This window comes from Rattus norvegicus, chromosome 9 (assembly GCF_021556685.1).
Source record: "Rattus norvegicus strain SHRSP/BbbUtx chromosome 9, alternate assembly SHRSP_T2T, whole genome shotgun sequence".
Taxonomy (NCBI): Eukaryota; Metazoa; Chordata; class Mammalia; order Rodentia; family Muridae; genus Rattus; species Rattus norvegicus.
Window position 1 is genome coordinate 42,092,934 of NC_141542.1, and position 18,318 is coordinate 42,111,251.

The 18,318-nt window shown below is 39.3% G+C and overlaps 1 protein-coding gene across 4 annotated transcripts in view; it reads right to left on the bottom strand.

The window, feature by feature from the left end:
* Positions 1 to 18,318, bottom strand: part of Col19a1 (collagen type XIX alpha 1 chain) — a 348,475-nt gene that overhangs the window by 244,475 nt on the left and 85,682 nt on the right. For all 4 annotated transcript variants that reach the window (XM_087567043.1, XM_087567044.1, XM_087567042.1 and 1 more), the window contains 2 exon segments: positions 17,124 to 17,168; positions 12,886 to 12,930 (listed from right to left, as the gene is read on the bottom strand). In XM_087567043.1, the coding sequence (XP_087423169.1) occupies positions 12,886 to 12,930; positions 17,124 to 17,168 (90 nt within the window).

Consider the following 18,318-nt stretch of genomic DNA (forward strand, 5'->3'; position numbering starts at 1 on the left):
CGAACTCTCTAAAGCATTTCCAGAACTCAGGCGGGATAATCAAACTAAGAGATTTTGACTTAGAACAACAACAAGAAGAAATTATCTTCTATCAGCTTTAATGAAAAAGTCCTCAGGGTCTATCTAACAAAATCTAAACAACCAGGGAGAGCTGATGTAGTCGACCATCTAATTTCCTGTTAACTAAGAAAGAAACATTGATTAGACCTGCACTTACTGGGTGCTGTTGTGTGCCCTTGCCACAACCGTTACTAAGATGCTATCCTCATGAATCATGAGGATAAGTAAACCGTAAGTGGGAGGCAATATCCCTATCACTGAGCTCCTGGAATGTAGCCAGCTAACACGATCTGCATTGCTACAGTCCCCGGGCTGGACTATCACAGGCATACAAAATAAACCTCTACAAAATTCTTGCCCCAAGCATCTCTGATGTATTATTGTTGTCCTTGTGTCTCACCATGCAGTAGGATCATCAGCAGACACACAGTGAGAGGCACTGAAGAAAAGGACAGAAAATGGAAGGGAATGTGAGTGGATTTCTGTGTCTTGTTTCATTAACCCTCCTCTCCTATTAAAGCTGTGTGGCTTAAAGGGGATTGTGAGGATGATCAGGGAAAAGGAGAAGCTGAAGAGGGTTTCTTGAGGATATTAGAATAAGAAGCGAAGGCTGGTAAACCTGGATTATCAGCCTCGCACAGCCAACCATTTCCCAAGCCTACGTCAGGTTGATTTTCTAGCATCTAGAATGCCCCCCAAAATTCTGCCAATAATGTATACTTCTGGATTGAGAAGACTACGACGAGGTTAAGTAATTCTTAACCCATTCCACTTAAAACATTTTAAATTATATATTTTTGTTTTATATACCAGAACGTTGTCACAAAACTAAAAAGACAACCTTGACCTTACTCTTCACATAGGGCATGATCTTATTCAGAAATGTTCAAGAATAGGGACTGGGGAAACAGTTTAGAGATAGAGTAGCTACCCAGCATGTGCAGAGCCCTAGATCTAGTCTTCTGAGATGCAAAAAAGCTCAGGGGTGGTAATAGGGGCAGGACTGTGAAACAGATCATTTTCCTTGATATGAAAACACTCTTAAGTCACCTGCTAAGGAACTCATACATTTCTATTGGAAACCATGTCTTCTTAGAGTTGCTAAAAATGAAACATGAAACTATCTGAGAAGGAACTCAGCTAGGGGTGCAAGGGAATGACAGGAAAGTAAAATAGGTGTAGAGAAAGGGGCAGAAGTCAAGAAAGAAATGAGGAAGCGGGAGGAAGCAAGAGGTAGCAGAGAACAGACGGGTGGCGTAGCACAGGGTGGCCAGAGCCAGGAGAACTGGAAGTCAGGAGGGGAAAACCTGAGTAGCTCAGAGCCTGAGGAAAGAGCTGGGCCCACAAGAGTGAAAGTCAAAATATGACAGAAACCACCAGACTAACCAAACCCTTTAAACCTATGAATGAGATCCAGGTTTTTCTGTGTGGTCCTTGTTAAGGTCCCTCCATATTTTCATATTTCTTTATCCTCAAATTGCATAAAATAATGAATAGATTTCTTTAATAAAAGCATGTTGAGGCCACTGCAGTTAACAGCTAACAATTCTGCCATAATTGTAACTCAATATGACAGCACAGGACTCGGCAGATAACTTCTAATATTATCATTAAATTTAAAAGACAGTGTCGTATCTGGTATTACATGCATCCTATAGTTTTGACAGGTAAAATATAGAGCTTGACTGTTGTTCTTGACAAATGTAATTTGTAAATAATGAACGTGAATTATTTTAAATCAATTTAGTCTGTGCATATTTTAGCACACTGCTGAATCTATTAATGTTTTATATCTTCATTGAGGTGCATTTACATTAATACATACACAATTCATGTAATAGAGTAAGTGCATATACATATACACATTACGTATATGTAACATTGTGTATATGTAACATTATATACATGTAACTCTGCCTCATAAGTTTGATAGCATAAGTTTGAAAAATGGAATATTGAGTGCATCAAAATATTTATCAAACTCTTTGATAAGATGAAAAGAAACTGTAAACCTTGTCCACACTACTTCCTGGTGGTAATGAATGAACTGATTGAGTTCTTTTATATGCTAGGCACTCTTCTATTATGTGTTAGAGATGAAAACAAAACTGTAGGCTGATGTCTTGTCATAGAATTTCTATTTGACTGAAGAGAAATGAGCATAAAGGAAAAAAAATCACATGCCAGGGACTTCTAATTGTAAAATGTGATAAGGAATTACAGGTGAGTTACAGTGTTAAAGGTTTACTTAGAAATTACAACAGCAGGAAAAGTAACTTTCAGTGTTATGGCTGAATAACCTGGAGAAGGAATTGGGATGGGAGAGTGTGTGAAAGAGGCTTGTGGGCATGTCTGTGGAGGGTTCATTCGGTTGCATTAATGGAGGTGGAGAGATCTGCCCCTCGTGAGCGACTCATTCCCTACGCAGGAGATTCTGAACGTAATGTGAAGGCAAGAGTGGTATGAGCACAAGCATGTTGCATTTGTTCACTGCTGTCAGCTCTTGAATGTGGCTGTGGTATGACTGGCTGCTTCAAGTTCTGTCTTGATGTCCCATACAATAATAGACTGTAACCTAAAATTTTGACCCGAATGAACCCCTTTCCCCAAAGTTGTTTTTGTCAGAGAATTTTGTCACAGCAGTGGGAAACGAAATAAAAACAACAGTGGATGGAAGAGTCTGGTGAAGTTGAAGAACTGAAAGAAGAAAAGGCAACGGCATTGGGTGTGAGGGGGGGAAAGATTCCAGGGGTAAATTGCAGGTTAGACGCTGCAAGGCTTTATACGACGCATTAGGGTTGGACCTCAACCTAGTGGGAAACCTTGAAAATGTTTTAAAAATTGAAGCCATGCAAGTGGTTATTAAAGATTCATCTGGCCACAGTTTTGGAGAGTGGATTTGAGAACAAGAGGTGACCCCTGAATCCTTAGAGTTAGCTGGTGTTCAGGCAGATGAAGACAAAGTTATATGTAGTTTAGAAGTAAAATCAATATTGCTCGAAAAATTCCAGGGTACCGTTAAATAGCAATCATGAAAGGTTTTGTCATGTTATAGATTTTAGTGGAAATCCCTTAAGAGATATTACTGGCTTTAGGTTGACAGTCCTTAGGGCATATAAGATATTTCTGATTTCCTATAAGTGCATCCACCATTTTCTCTTGGCCCATATCTTGTTCAGGATATTTTCTTTTGAGGATCGTGCCTTAGCTTTAATGTGTAAACATTTTCCTCTGCAGTAACCCAGCACCCTTCCACTTCCTGTACCATTGCTATAGATCTTCATATCCCAGTCTTCAGAGGAATATAAAAGGTTTCTTTACTTTGTCCCTGGTAGTTATTAGTCTTCAACAAAACCCCCTCACCAAAATTACTTAGTCTATGTCACAACGAACACATAGAAAAAGACGTATTTCCAATAAGGGAGTCATTAAATAAAATAATACATAGTCACGTAGCAAAATAATATATGGACATTGGAAATAATACTCGAAAAGACAAATGTTCATGTAAACCCTTCTCTTATTCGTGTATACGTATCTCTCTTTAATATTTCATTTTCCGTAATGACTAATGAGTAAAAGAAGGTTAACCGTATTTCACGTTAGTGTTTGTTCAACAGCACTGTTAGGATTGGAGGAAATAACATACAATCTGCACAGACTAATGCTAAGCCCCTGACTTGGCACTGCCACTCCTGAGCTCCAATTGCCTGTCACCGTGAATAATTGAAAGTTGGCATGGCTACTCCCATACCAATTTCCAGCGGCCACACATAAATTGCTCTGATTTTTGAAATTATAGTTATTCTCCTCCATCTGTTCTCTCCGTGTTTCAAGTCAGCTGTCAAGTGAAGCACATGAGTCCTGACTGAACGTTGGAGACGTTTTGCACATGTTATCAGGGTAAATGAGATAGTTCTGTATCAGGCTAATGTTCAGGAGAATTCCATGAGGTGAACTACAGGAGAATTCGCAGGAAGTAAGGTGACAGGTTGACAGTCGCTTTGTAGTGATGATGACAAAGTGCCTCACTGTAATAACAGAACTCAGCAACCTTGTCTTAGTTCTGAATGTTAAATATGAAGTATAATTGCCAAGACAGCATTAATAGTAAAAATTCTGAAAAATACGTTTCATTTCTGACTTGCATTTTTCCTGTGTTCTAATAGTTTTATTGTAACCAAAATTAAAAGGCACATGATATTATATAGAAGTAGAACATAATTCATTGTCATAGTTAACAAATACTTCTCTGTCACCACTACAATGAGTTTATTTTTTTTCTACAATGGTCTTACATATGAAGCAGTGCTGAAATATATTTTTATAGTCTTTACACCCTACTAAGAATGACTAATAAACTAGATTACGAGAGAATGAGAACAATAAAGGTGTTAAATCAATCAACTTCTCTAAACCATTGATTTAAAGGTAGGAGTTGTATCTCATTTGTGCACATTTTTAATGAAATCCAGCCACTTCCCATTCCCGCATATATCCACCCTTTCTACAACCCAAAGGTGGGTGGGTCTAACACCACACCTCTTAAACCTGGACTGGATGTAGGACTTGCTTTCTAACAGAACACTGTGCATATGTGGCCTGCTATGTCTGAGGGAGGAGCCTCAAAAGGCCTTACATGGTTTTGCTTGTGGTTGTTGTTGGTTTTTATTGGACCCTTGCCTACAGAAAAGTCTGTGATAAGTTTTGGAAAGAGAGTGTGCATCTAGAATAAAGAAACAGTGCCTTTCAAAATCCAACATAGATTAGCTGTCCTCAGCCAGCATTCCAGCAAAGAAGTGATATCTGAGCAAAGTAGACACGATCAATGTGACCAAAGAATCACCAAGCTAAGCCATACAAAAACATGCTAAATAAGTCAATGCTATTTTACATCAGTGCTGGTTTGGAGTAATTTTTTTGTACATGTAGCTAATATTCTTGAATATTTTATTTACTTGTTTAGAAGGAAAGTTAGGAGTTAACATTGTGAACATTTTCAAAGCTACTTAAAGATACTAATTGTGTCGAGCCTCCTCTCCCAAAATACCAATATTTTGTGTATGTTTCATAGATTGGCTGTTGCTGAATCACATTTTACAGAGTATATTTTGTTTGTTAGGCATATTTTAAATTCCTACAACTATCCTGTTCAATAGGATAGTATCTTATAAAGGGAAAGCCCATGGTAAAGAACACACACAGACTCACATAGATAGCATAGCACAGACGATCTACAGCTCAGCCTACAGGAACATGTGACTCACTTACGCCAATCACAGGCTGCCATGAGTACCGCAAGAGGCTGTCAATCTAGTTTCTCTGTGCAATACTACTGGGTAGGTTGGGAGCACATTTTCATGTCCTATTACATAAAACGTCATTGACGTGGGTTTATTAATTCATCACCGTTATCATGGGATGTCACCGTCACCATGGGAATGCACACCAGCAGACACTGACAAGGTTAGCAGATGTCTCTGCTAGTGTGGACTTCTCCATCTGGGTAAAGAGACTTGTTGACTGACCTAAAATGCTGCCCTAGAATGTCCCAAAGAGACGATTATAAACCACATGAATTTTCTCTTGGGTCATTTTCTCATTTAATTTGAAGTGGCCAAAGCTCATGGCTCCCTTCTAGCTCCTCGACATCTTTGTGCCTTTAACAAGTCAACAATTAAATAAACAGTAGGCTAAGGTGACCATGCTTTCTGGGTAATAGATCCTATATCATTTCAGTCATAATCATTGTTTTTTGAGGGCAAATAATTACCATTGATTGCCTGACTAGGTATAGTCAGGATATATACTGTTAGGAGTGTGTGAATTATTTATTCGTGAGTGATAGTTATCCCTGGTACTGGTATGAAAATACTGTCTCATCTTTCAAGTTTGGTTATAAATTTAAGTATATGTCATAATCTGTCGGACATAAATGAACAAAATTCTACCAACTTCATCCCCTACCCCGCTTACTAGCTTTACATTTACATGTCACTATTATATGTGGGACATAAAACTTGCCGAGGCTGCTAAGATTTAATTCTGCAAACACTAGTGAATAGAACAGCAAGAATGGATTCAATACTGCTCTTTTCACTCGACTAAAACCCAGCATGAGTGACTAATCCAAATACACAGGGAGAGACATTTTCTATTAAGCTCTGGCCATCTCTCCTTCTAAAACATCAAAAGCAACCACCAGGAAAAAAAAGACCGCTGCATACGTAACTACTGCAAGTGAACTCAACATTAATAAAATCAACAATAGGAGCACACATTCAAGCACACACACATGCACACACACATGCACACACACACGCAAACACATACACACATTTGCATTCTAAGCTCGCATCTGAAAATTTGAATTGTATCACCTGAAAATTGCCTGGTGTGGATTTCTGATTAAAAATTACAAATGTTTGGATACGTGGCTTAACTATAAATGAAGCCATACAGTTTTCTAATATTAAGGTGGATATATACATATGCATGTACATGCACATATAGGCATATAATTCTAGATTATAAAATACATTTTGTAATTTTACTCATTTCAATGTTACACATTTCATAGAACTAAATAGTGTGCATTTACCGGAACCGACCAGAAATAGGGCTCAGTTGGATATTTTTTCCAGGAGATATTCTCCAGTAAAAAAAAGAAAAAAAAACATACAACACTTATAAAACCGGAGGAATAGTTGGCCAAACATAATTTTCTGACTTACAAACATATATCTTGTGGAATTTCAGCATGTAAAGACGACTCTGGGAACAGCAGGACAATAAAAGTCACATCACTAGCCGTTTACAAGGTCTGTTTTTCCAGTGGTGGTTTTAAGAGTGTGGGCCATACGCACTTGTTAGTTTTGTAGCATCTTCATTGTTATTAGCCTAACGCTGAGTGGGAGAAAACATCAATAAACAGCATAGTGAAAATGGGTAATTCCCGTAAGCCTAGACGTGAGTCCCTATAACCTGCTCATCGCAGACACTCAAGGCCGGAGGATGCTTCGGGTGCTGCATGCTTCAACACCGCTCTGGCTCAACCTCCAAAAATAAACGCATTTTCATCCCTAAAATTAAGAGATTTGAAAACCTTGTTCACTTTTGTTCCCCAAATGAGAAGGCTGAAAGTAGCTGAAACACTTCGTGTCCTTCTTATATATATGGTCAATATATATAATATTGACTCATGGTCAATATCACTCATGAATAAATCAACCAACTGCACTTCAGAAAAAATATGCCTGAATTCAGTAAATGGATGTGTTTCTCTGTCTGAAATGGGATTTCACAATGGGTTGAGTGGGGCCAAACATTCCACTTCGTTTTATTTATTTATGTGTCTGGATGTCTTGCCTACATGTATGTATGTACTGTATGTACAACACATGTGTGCTTGGTGCCTGTGGGTGCCAGAGAGTGGGCACTAAAACTAAAGTTAGTTATGAGCCACCATGTGGCATGGTGGATTTAAAAAGAGAAGCTGTCTTCTTACAGAATCCTTTCTGATAAATAACTGTTTTTGAGAAAACTAACCAACCACTAACAAGGTAAATTTCACTTTAGAAATGACTTGGCTCAATAACATGGAAGGCTTTTATCTGTCGTTAGAGGTAGCTGTTCACAGCTATCCAAGGAACTTATAATCTACACAGGAATACTTACACACTCATGTTCATTGTTACATAGGGAGTAGAATCAACCTAGATGACCATTCACTAACGAAACAGAGAAGGGAAAATGTGAGACATATATACGACAGAATTTTATTTCAATGTTAAGAAAAAATTAAATTACGAAATGTCCAGTTAAATAGATTAAACTAGAAAACATACTGAGTGAAATAAGCTAATGAGAAATATAAGTAAGATGAAAAGGAGTTCAAACAAGGTATCCTGTGTGGGAAGACAATGTTGTGCTCAGAAGACACGGACTATGAAGAGAAATTATCATTAATAGGTATGGGATGCCTCTCTGAGTTATTGATCAGCGGGCCTACAGAGGCTCACAAGATAGTTTAGGCTTGTACCATGTACAACGTGGAGCCACACTGGGAGCAATGGGTAGCCATGTTCTTGGTTATCCATCACTGTATAATAAACTCTAGTGGTGAAGACACTGTATAATTTGACTGGGAGACTTAGAGAAATCAATTCTGAACTTGCTGAAAAATGTCTTCCCTGCTGGCTAGCATTCCTAGTATCTGGAAGTGCTATGTAGGTTCAAGAAAAGATATCAATGGTCTTACCACTGGACCCTGAGTGCTACAATATGGATCTATGAGGCTAAATATTCCTACTGATGCACTGTGGCACAGGAAGGTCACCTACCACTTTCTGAGTGTACTTCAGGCCAGTTCAATGGGGATAAATTAATAAAGGGTAAAGCTCATGGCTGGAGAAGGAAGCCTACTACTGTTGTTTTGCTAAATAATTATATTATCAAAATGCCTTCTAAATATCTTGGTTTATACCCATAGATCTGGGCCACTCTCCATCTTGGTCAAAGGAGCTTCTCTTTGCAGTGGGCAGTAGTTAAAGCATAGATTCATAACAGTGAGTGCTCATAAGAGTAAGTGATTTTGAATGCTCAGCAATAATTGAGAAGGCATCTGTAACACCAGACCCCAAAGATCAGGAAACACCACGGAAAAGGAGAGAGAAAGAATGTAAGAGCTGGAGGAAAGGGGGTTGGGGATTCAAGGCCCTGGGTTCGGTCCCCAGCTCCGAAAAAAAAAAGAAAAAGAAAAAGGGAAACGAGCTGGAGGAAAGGGAAGAGTTCTATGATGTGCTGTCTTCTAGACGGCAACTGTGGCTACCACTTGGCCACCAATGCTATGACTTCTAGACATGACATAATTGTTAACATTCATGAATAACAGCAGCTGTGGTTGCCTGCCCTAGACCAGCATCAGGTCAAAACTATTGAAGTTCCAGAATGGATTAGGAAGAGTTTTATGAGGCACCACCCTTAACTGAGGAACCATTGGCAACTGATTGCTGCCTGGGAGAAATAATTATTTAGGGGGTGCCGCAAGTAGGTTCTCCATGCTCCAGTGGATAGCCCCACTGCTACGTAAATAAAAGAAGCACTAATTAGACTTGATAGAGTTAGAGGAAGGAATGAAGGAAGACTGGGAGAGGAGGTACAGTTGAGAGGGGAGAATTTTCTGATGATAGCAGTGTAGATATGAACAGAATGTGTAGTATACATGAAATTATCAAAGAATAGACACAACTGTGTTTAAAATGTCTCTGTGCTGACCCCTTAGTGTTTGCTTGTCATTATTCTATGCAATAGAGCATAGCATTTGTATTATATTATGCACTATAAATAATTTAAAGTCAATTAAATTACTCAGGAGGAAATGCATAGGACACTCACTATTCTCTTTAAGGGACCTGAGTACCTGCAGATTGTTGACATGTTCAGGGGGTCTTTTAACCCATCTCCCATGGATATCAGGGGTTAAACAGACCTGTACTTGTTAAGTTTGGAAAGTTCTTTGGACTAAGAACAGTACATCTGTACATTTGACTTTGGAGGAAATCTCTTGGCCAATCTAGTGAGCTAAATTAGTCTGAAGCCTTATTTTCTGATATGATGAATAGCAGATTTCTAAATTTGGTTTCTACTACCTGTAGAAATAATGCCTGGAAATCAACACACCATATACTGTATTTCTGAGTCAATATTATTTTTGGACATAACCATGTGTCCTTGATAGACATGAAATTCTTCGTAACTCCCTGAATTGTTTAGTGTACAACTAGTGTATTGTGTCACTGAAAATCATCACATTCTAAACATAGTATAAAAAAGATATGATATTTTGAGAGGAAATGTTTTTAAAATAATTATATATTATTCTGACACAAGGAAATGTTATTTAAGGTAGCTGGTTGGTTTTGTTCAGAAAACAATGCATTGTGAGGCACCCAAGATTCCTATGCTCCTTTCATACCAAATTGAGGGCTGTTAGACTTTTCTTTCTCTACCTCAAAACCCAAGCCAATCACATGACCATAATTATTCAACCTATGGAAAATACATGTTTCATAGGACAGACAGAGGTATGATTCATGTGCTTTTTTCCAGCTTGCAATGCTGAAATAGGTCAAAACTTTAGTGTATGGTAAATAGTAATTAAAGCAGAACTTTCTAAATAAACATGATTACATGATTATTAAATATGATTCAACCATCAGGATTATGATGCTCAGTGGTCTTTTCTCTTTGAAGCTTAGTGTTTTCTGCCATTTTTAAATCAGTCTCCGTAATTGTTCCCTCCTTATGGTAGAATGGATTGCTTGAATGCAACAGTCAATAGCATGAGGAAACAGAAGAGAAAACTCAGAAGCAAAATACGCTGAATGTGTGTTTTTTTTTCAACGTCTGATTAACATTAATTCTACATAATGGATTCTATTACAGCATCGTGATACATGTATGTAGTGTATTTAATTCATGTTCAGTCTGTGAGAATCCATGTATTACCATGAAACACCAGCTATATTCAGAGAATAGCAAAATAACCAAAACTTAAGGGTATTAATGACTAATTTATAGAAAGGACATTATACATTGCTTAGTTTGATTTATTTCTGTAAGTATAATAATACTACGGAACCAAAAATAAATGTAAATAAAATCTAAAGTCATGGCCTGATAATACCTGTTATTCTAAAACACACAAGCACACACACACACACACACACACACACACACATACATATATATACATATATATATATATATTCAAGGTATTTCTAAAAGACTCTTTCAAATAGTTATAATTTTAATGGAATTTTTCTCAATTACATGGTTATTATATGGTGCTCTCTCTCACATCAGTGAGGAAAGGTAATTATCATGTAGCTCACAATGTGAGTAATTTGTCCTGTAATTATAGAAGATGCTCATTGTCTCTATAAATACTTATAGAAGAGGCAAATAAGTGATCACTGCCAAGGATGGTAAACATGAGCAAGCGTCCCTGGCTAGTTTGAGATCATTTATTCCGTTTACTCGCTACTGCTGAAGCTGTACATCTGTGAAAGAATGGTTGCTTAAATGGTTGAGGGGGGCTATCAGATGACTTTAGTATTTTTTTTATTTATAGAATCAAACGCTGGTTAAAAGTGATGGAACTAGAATATATCATCCTGAGTGAGGTACCCAATCACAAAAAGACACACATGGCATGCACTCATTGCTAAGTGAATATTAGCTCAAAAGCTCGGATTACCCAAGATATAATCCACAGACCACACAAAGCTCAAGAATAAGGAAAATCAAAGTTCAGATGCTTCAGTCCTTCTTAGAAGGGGGAACAAAAATATTCATAGGAGGAGATACAGAGACAAAGTTTGTAGCAGAGACTAAAGGAATGACCATTCAGAGCCTGCCCCACCTGGGGATTCAGTTCATATACATACAGCCACCAAACTCAAACAAAATTGTTGATGCCAAGAAGTGCATGCTGACAGGAGTCTGATATAGCTGTCTCCTGAGAAGCTCTGCTAGAGCCTGACAAATACAGAGGCAAATGCTTGCAGCAAACCATTGAACTGAGAGCAGGGTCCCCATTGGAGGAGTCAGAGAAAGGATTGAAGGAGCTGAAAGGGTTTGCAACCCCATAAGAACAACAATACCAACCAACCAGAACTCCCAGGGACTAAACCACCATCCAAAGACTACACATGGAGAGACCCATGGCTCCAGTTGCATATGTAGGAGAGGATGGCCTTGTTGGGCACCAATGGGAGGAGAAGTCCTTGCTCCAGCCAAGGCTGGACCCAATTCCCTCCCAATATAAGGGATTGTCAGGGTGGGGAGGTGGGAAGGGGTGGGTGGACGGGTACGGGAACACCCTCATATAAGAAGGAGGAGAGGAATGGGATAGGGGGTTTATGGACCAGAATCCAGGAAAGGGGATAACATTTGAAATGTAAATAAATAAAAAATATCCAATTTTTTAAAAAGTGAAAAAGTATAATACACAGGATTTGATTTTCTGAGAGGATGATGTGATGACCCTTGGGTTACAGGGATAGCACCTGAGCCTGTTTCTTTAAGGACTACAGGCTGCTAATTTCCATCCTCCTTTGAGCCCCAGGGTATCCAGGTTCATGAGGTACATCCACCTGATTGGCTCTGCTTGCTTAGCCAACAGGAGCTCAGGGCAGAACGGGATGCTTCTTGCTAAAGTTCACACTTGGGACTGACTACTTTGGAAAAAATGCTTCCTTCAGCCCCTGCCCAAAGCCTCCCCCACCCTTTTCTCTGACTCTGGATCTGTAACCTTGTGGCATTAGCAAGTCACTTGTAATGTGACCTCCGGCATTTTAAAGTCCTCTGAGTTTCTTATTTACCATCCACAACTTTTAACCACCCCTGCATTAAAACTTTGGAATAATTCTGATCCATTACAGTTGGCTCTTTTGTTTTCTTAACCCCCCCCCCCGAGGAAAAAAAATCCTGTGACCAGTGTCCATACTAGCAATCTTTCAGTCAGTCATCAGCCATAGTCGACCAATGACACCATAACATAAAAATACAGTGCTCAATAAATCTTTGCATCGTTTACGGATAAGTGGAATACGTTTAACTAAGGAAGCCTGACCACTAAGTAAGTTTAGAACTATTTCTGTCAATCACCAGATATTAAGACTACTCTAACCAATGCAAATATTTTAGCATCACTATAAAGTTATTACATATTCCCAGTAGAACATTAGGAGCTAACTGTCACATGAAGCTACAATGTCAGGAGCACAATTCATCCTTACAAACACATTTGGAAAGGATTACCTTTTCACCAATGTCTCCTTTGATGCCTTCGAGTCCTTGTTCTCCCTGTAAAAGAAGAGCATGGTGTATAGTAATAGGAATGGTTCTTACAGTTCTTGGACTTTTCATAATAGTATTTCTAACAGTTCATAAACACTGGGTTAAATAATCCCTTGTGTTATGAAGCTCTAAGCCAATATAAAGCAAAACAACGTCTGAATGATGCAAAATACTAAAGGAACAGCTTTCTGAATACTTGCCTACCTAGAAAATCTCACCTCAGAAAGCCAAGTATCCACATCCTAGGCCTATGAGGGTTCTACCACCATCATTTGCTTTGAGAATTAAATTAAGCAGCACAGACTGAGTTTACATTCTTGTTCTCACTAGCATCTCATTAAACACAGAAGACACAGACTGCTTTGAGACCTACCTTCCACAACATGAACATGTAAGGAGAGGTTTATAGTGAGTGGATTTAGCTGTGAACCTTGGAGTCCTGGGCCTGCTTTCCTGCAGACTCCATTTTCTCTCTGTCCTGCTCACGTGACTCACAGCCACAAAGAGAGGGGCCATTTTCCTTTTTTTTTCCTTTTTTTTTTTGTCAGTAGCTTAAGTCTTTTTTTTTTTATTAACTTGAGTATTTCTTATATACATTTCGAGTGTTATTCCCTTTCCTGGTTTCCAGGCAAATATCCCCCTCCCTCCTCCCCCCTCCCCTTCTTTATGGGTGTTCCCCTCCCCATCCTCCCCCACTTGTTGCCCTCCCCCCAACAATCTAGTTCACTGGGGGTTCAGTCTTAGCAGGACCCAGGGCTTCCCCTTCCACTGGTGCTCTTACTAGGATATTCATTGCTACCTATGAGGTCAGAGTCCAGGGTCAGTCCATGTATAGTCTTTAGGTAGTGGCTTAGTCCCTGGAAGCTCTGGTTGCTTGACATTGTTGTACATATGGGGTCTCGAGCCCCTTCAAGCTCTTCCAGTTCTTTCTCTGATTCCTTCAATGGGGGTCCTATTCTCAATTCAGTGGTTTGCTGCTGGCATACGCCTCTGTGTTTGCTGTATTCTGGCTGTGTCTCTCGGGAGAGATCAACATCCGGCTCCTGTCGGCCTGTACTTCTTTGCTTCATCCATCTTGTCTAATTGGCTGTATATGTATGGGCCACATGTGGGGCAGGCTCTGAATGGGTGTTCCTTCTGTGTCTGTTTTACTCTTTGCCTCTCTATTCCCTGCCAAGGGTATTCTTGTTCCCCTTTTAAAGAAGGAGTGAAGCATTCACATTTTGATCATCCGTCTTGAGTTTCATTTGTTCTAGGCATCTAGGGTAATTCAAGCATTTGGGCTAATAGCCACTTATCAATGAGTGCATACCATGTGTGTTTTTCTGTGATTGGGTTAGCTCACTCAGGATGATATTTTCCAGTTCCGACCATTTGCCTATGAATTTCATAAAGTCATTGTTTTTGATAGCTGAGTAATATTCCATTGTGTAGATGTACCACATTTTCTGTATCCATTCCTCTGTTGAAGGGCATCTGGGTTCTTTCCAGCTTCTGGCTATTATAAATAAGGCTGTGATGAACATAGTGGAGCACGTGTCTTTTTTATATGTTGGGGCATCTTTTGGGTATATGCCCAAGAGAGGTATAGCTGGATCCTCAGGCAGTTCAATGTCCAATTTTCTGAGGAACCTCCAGACTGATTTCCAGAATGGTTTTACCAGTCTGCAACCCCACCAACAATGGAGGAGTGTTCCTCTTTCTCCGCATCCTCGCCAGTATTTGCTGTCACCTGAGTTTTTGATCTTAGCCATTCTCACTGGTGTGAGGTGAAATCTCAGGGTTGTTTTGATTTGCATTTCCCTTATGACTAAAGATGTTGAACATTTCTTTAGGTGTTTCTCAGCCATTCGGCATTCCTCAGCTGTGAATTGTTTGTTTAGCTCTGAACCCCATTTTTAATAGGGTTATTTGTCTCCCTGCAGTCTAACTTCTTGAGTTCTTTGTATATTTTGGATATAAGGCCTCTATCTGTTGTAGGATTGGTAAAGATCTTTTCCCAATCTGTTGGTTGCCGTTTTGTCCTAACCACAGTGTCCTTTGCCTTACAGAAGCTTTGCAGTTTTATGAGATCCCATTTGTCGATTCTTGATCTTAGAGCATAAGCCATTGGTGTTTTGTTCAGGAAATTTTTTCCAGTGGAGAGGGGCCATTTTCTATGCTGTCCTTTAAATGTAAAAGGCACAACCATTTATCCCTCAGCTGAATCCTTTCCAATTTTGTGTTTGTTTTCAGATTGAATTTGACATACATAGACTAATGGCATTCTGACCACACATTTAGTAAATGCTGAGAGTCTCCTGTGCGTCAGGGACCTATGGCTGCATAACTGCGAGGTGAATGGTAGAGACCAATTGTATGTGCCATCTACCCGCTGAGGGCGGGGGCATGGCCTAAGGCATCCAGTCAGTATCTTCTGAGTGTACAGGCATAAGAGATCAATATTTTTATTTGTTTCTTTTCTTTGTCTATTTAAGTCCTCTTGAGAGAAGATATTACATAGACCAGGCTGTACTTGAACTCATGATATAGCTCACAGTGACATTTCACAAACTTCAGATCCTTCTACCTCCACTACTATTATTTACTGGAATAATAAATAAACACGTGCCAGCACATAGTTAAAGATGAAAAGTTTCAGATCTCAGCTTTTCTTGTAATGCCCCCATAAAGTGGATGATATGATATGATATATGAGTATGTGTGATTTATGAGAATATTAACACATGAATACAGTCAAATTGTGTTTCAACACAATTAAATAATTTTATTTTGCTTCATTTAGCCTTAAAACATTGTCAGCAAACAATAGATTAGTCCATAAGTACATAGGCCTACCTTACTTTTAATAGTGTTTCCCCTAAAATATAGGATTTAGCTCCATCTGGTAATTCAAGCTGACCCTGAAGCTGCTAAATGCCCCTAGCGCCTCAGCCGCGGTGTCAGCATGATGCGGCCACCACAAACAGCTGCTGGAAAGTCCAAAACAATTTCCCAGAAGATAAATCCGCACATCCCTTGGCTTGCAACTCAACTCGTAGATACAGCACATGCTGTACCCCTAGGCTTGGTCTAGAACTACCATGAGGAGACTCAGGAGCATGCTGTTTCATGCCTCCCAATCCAAACTTATTCTCTCCATGGGGCTACGTAATGAAACATTCCTAAAAGCTGCTGTAACTATCCATAAAAGTATGTCTTTCCAAATGACACTATCAGCTACGTGTAAGAAAACCTAGTTGTATAGTGCTTTCAAACATTTTGCTATGAAAACCTGTAACACTTCACTAGAATATAGAAATGACATGTTTGGCGCTGAAGGGGGGCATCTAAAATTGCATAAGTGAGGCTCTCCCTCAAGGTGGGATTGTGTGGGGTTTATCAGGAAAACTGGCCCCACCTAAAGTGCAATCTGGAGTGTATTCGTTTCTGTACGTCTGGTTCCCGGGAGAGGGCAGACCTTGAATAGATAGTAAAGGTTACAGAGGAAGTTCACTTCGGCGATGAGAAAGATCTCAGGCACTGAGAAATTCACCCAGGATAGCGTTAAAGTTCTCGTTCATCATGAATATGAATGTGACATTCTGAACATTTGACTTTTCCCATATAGGGGGTGGAATCTGTGGCCTCATCCTGGGTAAGCAAGGGCTGTGCGCTGAACTGTTTCCAGCCTTCTCCTTACTTTTCCTTTTGAGACATAAGCTCACCAAGTTTCCCAAGCTAGCCTTAGACTCACATTATAGGCTGGCAGCTGTGGACAGGCTGTGAACATGCAACATTCTTGCTCCCACCTCCTGTGCAGCTAGAAGGATTGGTCTGCACCACCAGGCCAAAGCAAAAAAAAAAAAAGTGTTTTGAAGAGCTTAGTTGTGTATATAACACTCTTATAATGCCAGATATTTTAGGTCATTATAAATATAAATATTTTGCTTAATCCAATCCGAGAAGGAAAGCCTGTGCTTTCCGTAGGAAATGACCACAGAAAATACTTTTCCATTGTTCACTGTTTCTGGTGCCCCTGTAAGTTTCTCCTGACCTTTAGAAAGCATCACTACTGATTCTCGGGAAAGCATATACTAATACTCTGTAATTAATGCTTTCTTGAGAGATCCCCAAGAAGGAAAAGCTTCTTTGAACAATCCTTGGAAAGACTGAGTTATTAGCTTAGTTTGTAAGAAACATTTACAAAAACTCATTACCTTTTGACCAGGTAATCCTGGAGTTCCATGTAAACCATTTTCACCCTAAAAGGAATAACCAAAATAAATGTAATTATCACAATGGTACCAAAGAAGATCCTCAAAAAGGGGGGAACTGTAACATTATGAGGAAATGTAACATTCTCCTTGATAACTCTAAGTGTCTGGTCTTCCAACTTTCTTTCACGTCACAACTACAGGGCGATTGCCTCAAATTTTAAGGTAAAAAAGGGGAAGTGTGTGGGAACTCTGAGATGTTAAGGACAAGTCTCAGAGTTATTCAACTTGTAGTATCACCTGAAAATTCAAGTAAATGCCCAATGATTTCATACCCCATGTATTCCACATGCTATTTAATAATCCAATCTTTTCTTCTTTCTTTCCTTCCTCTCTTCCTCCCTCCTTTCCTTGCTCCCCTTTTCTTCCTTCCTTCCTTCCTTCCTTCCTTCCTTCCTTCCTTCCTTCTTCCTTGTTTTAAAACCTCTCTATATATGAGTAAATGCTTTTTATGGGTAGTCATTGTTAACAAACTCAGCAGAGAGTTACCGTTCTCATAATCATCTTCTATAGACTGTTACACAGCGACTGGGCTTCAAACTCTAGCCCTTCAGCTGTAGCCAATGTCCTGCTTCCCTACATGGTTCCTAGCAATCAGTTTAATTGTGTTTTATAAGTATCTTCTTACCTGATATGTGTGTGTGTGTGTGTGTGTGTGTGTGTGTGTGAATGTCCTTGTCACATTGTGCATATGCTTTTGTCCTTATCCATAACTGCTGAGTACTGTGAGCTGAATTCTAAAGTCATACCAAAGGCAATTCTACATGAAACTGTCCCCTCTCCACTTGTCTAGCTCCTGTCATGGGCATAAATGTTTTCAGCAGATGCCTATCAGGTTCCATGACTGGAATTCTTGGTCATTGCTCTGACAAGTCTGCCTTGTGAACAGCACACCACCCAGAAAGAGAAACTCCAGGGAGGGTGTATGCATTCTCTTGGACCCTCAGGCATTTACTTGGTTCTAGGAATTTACTCTGGCTCCTGAGTGTCGAGATTCAGGCAGCTCAAAATACGATCTGCTCTATTTTTGTAAACTATTTAGAAAATTCACTTAGAAAATAACAGTTTTTAAGGATTGTCTAGAACACAAATGTCATTTCTAAGAATTATTTAAAGGTAGTTTAAGTATACGAAGAAA